At 35.3% G+C, this 6,317-nt stretch overlaps 1 protein-coding gene across 1 annotated transcript; it reads left to right on the forward strand.

Moving 5' to 3' along the window:
- Positions 1-7: 7 nt before the first annotated feature.
- On the forward strand, positions 8-2,957 carry LOC143450399 (signal recognition particle receptor subunit beta-like). The gene is made up of 8 exons (XM_076950924.1): positions 8-202; positions 481-575; positions 1,286-1,363; positions 1,441-1,526; positions 1,679-1,815; positions 2,246-2,300; positions 2,408-2,528; positions 2,682-2,957. Exons 1-8 carry the CDS (start codon positions 64-66, stop codon positions 2,769-2,771), a joined length of 801 nt encoding a protein of 266 aa, XP_076807039.1. The 5' UTR covers positions 8-63; the 3' UTR covers positions 2,772-2,957.
- The last annotated feature ends 3,360 nt before the right edge of the window (positions 2,958-6,317 follow it).

Raw genomic sequence — 6,317 nt, forward strand, 5'->3', positions numbered from 1 at the left:
GGCCTTGATGCCAAAGCTGCGTGTCAAACAATTGCTGCCACCTGAACCATTTAGATATTTCATATGGAAAGATCTTGTTGTGAAGTGCGATTAGAAATGTCTTCGTCAATTGAATATTACAACCAATTAATGAAGGACGCAGGCGTAGATGGTGGTGTATTTGCAGTACTTATTGGCCTTTTTATCGTATTTTGTACGGCAGGTAAGGAATAATGAAACGATAAAGTAGCTTAGCTTATATGTGACGGTGATGTAATTAATGCTATCTGCTCACATTGCGATTGCTAAATTACATGGTTTGGTTGCCTAATTCCATTAATACCGCTCTGATTATAGTTTGCTTTACGTGCTGCTGTACGGTACTAACCTAACAGAGCCTAGGCTGCCAGGCTCTACGACTCATCTAGTCTGCACGGTTTGTATTCAAGTGTACTTGAATATTTTCTGATGCCAACATAAACTTTATCATTACTTGCTTAGTTTTATGGAGATTTATCACTGGTAGTTCAAGCAAAAGAGATGGAGTTCTACTGATTGGGCTGTCTGATGCAGGCAAAACAAATCTTTTTAGCCAAGTAAGTTGAGTCATATTTAATAAAAGTAAAGCTGAATACGGTTAACCGAAAAATTATTAGTTTGCTGCTTATACTTAATTTGCAGTTTTAATTAGTATTTAACGCCTTGGGTTTAGTATTTATTTATTTATTTTTTTAATATTTATTTTAGTTTAGTATTTAACATCTTGTCCATGCTAACCATTATTCATTTTTATCTTTTGGTTACATTTATTCTTGCCACGTTTGAAGCTTAGCTACTTTTTCCCTTATTGTTTGCTGGTGGGGTTGTTATTTCATTACGCTATATTGGTTAGCATTTTACGGTCTTTTATACAAGTTAGCACAACCACAGGATGCTTTTGTATATTACACCCCAGCGACTCAAATTGTGACGTCATCTGGTTATGCACTTGTATACTAGGCTTGCATTTTATTTTTTGTTTCCCTACAGACAATAATAGAAAGCAAATAATGCAAAACAAAAAATAAAATAAACAATTAAAATGTGTAAGCAATATCTTTTTTTAATAGTATACATACAGGCATGTAGGTAGGCTCAGTTAGGCTTACGTGTTAAATGATTTTGATTTTTTTGTTTAGCAGTCAATGGCTTGTTGCCAGTTTTCTGTCGTTTTGCCATATAGTGAACTGTTATATGTATGAGTTATTCAATTAAGCGCATAATAATACATTAGTAATTGTGGCATTGTTGTTCTAATTTTTTCCAGCTTGTATCAGGAACTGGCAGAAGTACACAAACCTCTCTTAAGGAAAATGAGGCTTCATATGCTGTGGAAGGAGCGAAGGTACAGCGATGCTACTTTCTGATAATTAATATGATGTTTTTGTTAATATGTTAACATAATGTTTTATGCAATGCAAGCGCTCGGAATCTTTGACGCTTTTGGATTTGCCTGGACACGAAGCGATAAGGCAGCAATTTGTGGAAAAGTTTAAAGATAAGGCAAGGTGGTTGTATAATTGTATTGTTACAAGATTGTGTAATTGGTATGTTTTATCATCATGGTATTGATATTTTTTTAACAATCTGGCATTTTTACCATTCGACTATGTTTTGACATCCGTGATTGTTACATTAGTGCTGCATGTTTATTTTGCAGAGGTATTGTGTATATTGTTGATAGTGAGACATTTCAGAAAAATATTAAAGATGTTGCAGAATTTTTATTTCAAATTTTAACGGATAAGTCCATCAACAAAATGTCACCTAAAGTGTGCATCGCGTGTAACAAACAAGGTAAGTTTTGTGCATCAACAAATTATGACGTATCAGTGCTTTCTGTCAAAGTCCAAGGGGTTTACATTAGCAAGCAGCAGATGAGTCAGCTGAAAAATACATTTTTTAGCATATTCAGCTTTTGTTGCTATTAAAATTTATATTGTATTATTGACCGAATTTTTGATGTCAATGTTGCTTTCTGCTGTTTTGTCAAGCATTTGTGATAAGCGGACTGCATAGCATAGTGTCATTGACTAACAATATGGTTATCAAGTGTATTTTTAAGTTTTTCGCTTTATCTGATTTTCGCATGCAAAGCACTGCCGTTTGGGCAGAGCAGAATTTGCATGTACAATGAAGTCGTTGTTCTACAATTGACTGAATTCTAAAGGGACACCTCTGCAAACACGCTACAGCTAATAAGAATCTTTTCTTTTTCTAATTTCAGATAAGTTAATGGCAAAATCCAAGAAAGTAATTCAGTCGCAATTAGAGAAAGAATTGTAAGTATGGTGCTTAAATTTGTTTGCAAGCATTGTGAGATTTTTGTTTGGTGTATTATATGTGCTACTGCTGCTGTAAAATTGTTAATCATAGTGGTTTCTTGCAGGAATACCGTAAGAAAAACCCAATCTGCAGCTCTTAGCAGCACATCTGGTAGTGGCGATGACAATGTTTATCTTGGAATGAAAGGAGAAGAATTCCAGTTCAGTCATGTCAAGAAATTCAAGGTGAAAATATTTAAACACCTAATTTACAGTTTTTTATCTTTTATACCTAACTTTGAAATTCACCCATAAACAGAAATGCCCATCCACAGAATTGACTATGATATATAGTATATATAATCTAGATGACATCTATGTATCATTTTCCAAACGCAGGTTGAATTTTTGGAATGCAATGCAAAATCAGATGATGGAGCAAAAAGTAATATTGATGAAGTGAAGTCATGGATTGCATCTGTGGTGTAGACTCCTTTCGTTGAAAGAATTTGTGATGGGCTGTGGCAATAGTTCTTGGCAAAAATTTTGCAGAAGAGGCAACTTTGCAATGGAATGCTGAGATTTTTTGCATGTTTTCTTTAGAAATTTGCAGTTGGATGTTAGCGGATGAAGTTAGAATGTGGTGAAGGATATTATAAATGTCATTTCTTCTAAGCATTGGCTGATTTTATTGGAAAAAATCTAACATCGGCAATCTTTAGTATTTAAAAAATTCTCCATCTATCGAACTTAAATATATCTTCTTTGTCTTCTTAAAAATTGAAAACACGTATTCTAAACGTCTCCTGGTTAATCCTTGAAACAAACACTTTGTATTCTGAGGAGGCTGAAGTGCAGGTTTCCCATTTAAGCTGTGTAACTCTTCTGGAGTCACTTTGTAAATTCATTCATTGAGTTTTCAACTTTTCCCCAACCTCAGTATTTGTACTTTCACGTTTGCAGAGCTCACTTAATCTCAGTCCTGGAAAGTATGCGTGTATTCTCGTCCTTGCAATGAAGAATACGCTTCTTTAACACAACTGCGCTTGACTATACAGTGAATGATACAATGTACGTTTTTAACTCAGCCAACATTCCCAGAAAGCGTTTACATTGACAGAAGTAAAAAATAAATAATAAAATCGCAAAAAACAAATAGGACCACCAATCTTGAAATTGAAACAAATACGGAGAAACGTAGATGTTATTCCTGCGAAGAGTTGCTGATCTGCTCATGGATGGGAAAATTAAAACCCCGCCAAAGAAACAACATTCTTGGGATGGGAATCCCGTTTTTATGGCCAGGGTAAGGATGTGATATGTACTTTAAATTAAAATAGCATACCTCAAAATTATTAATATGAATTGTTCATACTACTCAGTTAAGTAAGGTCAAGCACAAAATATCCAATGAAAAAGATCCGTAATTCAAATACAGTGACACGTTTATTGTCATCCGCGTCCACACGTTTTCGCCAAAATCCACAGGATCGTTCTGGGTGAGCCCATATCATCACAGAATAACAGAACCTTCAGCAATTTTTACATATAGTCAATTAATGACTTACACTCATTGGAGACTAAGATATTTATGTATAAATAGGCTACTTCAAAAATCTCCTGCCCCCCATTCATTAAAATAAACTTATGTTTAATATTAGTGAAAACGTACACTCAATAGGCACTAGAGGATGTGATAATCTTTTCTAATCATATTGTAAACAAAGAACTACTCAGTAGTCTATACAGGTCAGGTCTTCGTTGTTAAATCTTGAAATATTCTGCTCATTTCGTCGAAGAAGATCGAATGTCATGTAAAATTTACTCGTCTTCTAAAAACTCATCTAAAAAATAAATCTTAGAAACGTCATTCCATAGACATATCAGAATGTTTCCCTTTGTATGGATATTTTTTCATCAAAAGCGCGGTGGGGACGAAAAATTAGCCAGTTGTTACTAACACGCGCCAATGAACAGGAAAAAATGACTAAGCCGAAAAAACTTAAAACGTGCTTAAGAGAAATAACGTTGATGTTTGCTGGTAACAACTACAACGGCTATTAAACCAATAATTAGTAAAATCTATAAAATATAAGTTGAAAAAGCGAAAATTAAGCAGACGAGCAGGTGGTGTGTTCAAGCAACTGATGAATGAAAATTGTTTCAATGTTGAACATCAGTGCATGGGAAAAGAAACCCACCGTAAAAGAAACCCCATCCCGGTCAAGAGCCCGATTTCTGGTTACCTTAGCACTAAGGAAGGCCGTTGTTGATTAGCCCGAGTTTGTACAGCAAGAATGCACACCAATGATAGTTTTTGGAAGATGTGATGACAATACTTGTACTGCTCGTTGCAGGTACATCGTTCTCAGGTACATCGACAGTTCTCCGCAGTTAAAATTTTTCAAAGGAAGAAAGACGGTGACTACCACCGCTGACTTGGCTACATCAGCTCAAATTGTATTTACGATCTTTACCCATCTATTTCTCAATCTCTGCCATCTAAATCTTTTTAATCAATGAGCAATAATGTAAACCTTCGCTTCACATTATGTTCCTTGTGTATAGCAAGAAAAGCAATATAATGTCTGGCTTTAATTATATATTATTTCTATGCCATTGTAAAATAGCCTGATATAGCCTATTTTGTTTTGAAATCAATGAGTCTTTGTTATTTGTATATGGAGTTGTGTTCTTAGGGACGTTGAGGTATGCTATCTTAGAATATCATATCTATTCTCACCCTTTTTGTGCACCTGAGGGCTGATACCATACTCTCACCCTAGCCAGAGAAACAGGATTCTGATTCCTAAGATGGTGTTTCTTTGGGTGGGATTTTATTTTTACCATCCATGTGCATGTGGTCGTCTGACAGCCAACAAATAAAACAAAACTGATAAAACTTTATTTACGAACTGACAAACGTAATGTAAAGTAAGGTACTCGGTAGTCAAGAAAGTTGGAAACGCAAGGGTATATGAATAAAAGTTATCAAAGCAAAAATGTACATTAAGGAGGAAAAAGAAAATGTTCGAAACGTAGCGCAGGCCGCCACATGCACATCAGCAACTTCTGTGAGAATGTCCTCTTCGTTTCCCTTGTTTGTTTCGTTTTAATTATTGATATTCTATAATTTTGTTATGCTGTGTGTTTTTTGTTTTGGTTAATAATGATTTCTGTCAATGTAAGCATTAATTGGATTTCGTGGTCGTGCTAACCTTTCATCTTTATAGCACCACTGCACAATTAACACCTTGCACAGCTTCTGGACTTTGTAACTCTTTTCCCGTTCTTTAATTGTTTTTGAGCATATTTTTGTGTTGTTTTGCTATAACAAGGTTAGCACCATTGTATTCGCTCCCTTCAGTAGATAGCGAAAATTAAAATAAACAAAAAAGTCAATGAATCATGGAGCTTACGATGTTTATAATGTAAGCATGGGTTCCTGTAAGTAGCACTTTCGGTGAAGGGAATTTACCTACAGTGGCTTCATTACGCACAAGCGGTTTGATACGTACACGTCATCGCAAGAATGATTAATTACCTGTAAATGCCTATCTTTAATAAAATTCAGTATACAGTATACTGGTAGTAAATAACGGAGGCATGAACCTTTCGGAACACTTTCTTATCTAAACCATTTTACTGAATTGGTCTATTGCTAAAGTATTTACATCTTGGTGTTCATCAAAATCGTTTTGAGTACATGCAGTTTGTGTCGCAATTTTGTTCCGCGAGGTCGTGACGAAAAGCAACGAAAACAATAACGAAATAAAGCGGACTCACACTATCAGCCGTTCGTGGTTCATCAGAAAAATGCGAGTTTTTGGCGGCGGTGTATTTAGATTGTGCTAATTGACATAATTAGCCCTTATTCCTACGGAATTCTTGTGCAGGTCTGATGATATTATAATGTTAGTAGTGTTTTACAATAAGTGCCGTGTTATATTTTGGTCATGTTTAGCATACGCGACCCGGTTTTAATTATTTCCGATTTATGTCATTCGTACTACAGCGCACAACGTGGGAGTTCTC

The sequence above is a fragment of the Clavelina lepadiformis genome, chromosome 3 (genome assembly GCF_947623445.1).
Source record: "Clavelina lepadiformis chromosome 3, kaClaLepa1.1, whole genome shotgun sequence".
Taxonomy (NCBI): Eukaryota; Metazoa; Chordata; class Ascidiacea; order Aplousobranchia; family Clavelinidae; genus Clavelina; species Clavelina lepadiformis.

Excerpts from the sequence above, each read along its gene's own strand:
- LOC143450399 (XM_076950924.1), top strand. The coding sequence starts at position 64 with ATGGAAAGATCTTGTTGTGAAGTGCGATTAGAAATGTCTTCGTCAATT. Across the intron at positions 576-1,285 it reads AAACAAATCTTTTTAGCCAA|CTTGTATCAGGAACTGGCAG; the intron begins GTAAGTTGAGTC and ends AATTTTTTCCAG. Across the intron at positions 2,301-2,407 it reads TCGCAATTAGAGAAAGAATT|GAATACCGTAAGAAAAACCC; the intron begins GTAAGTATGGTG and ends GGTTTCTTGCAG.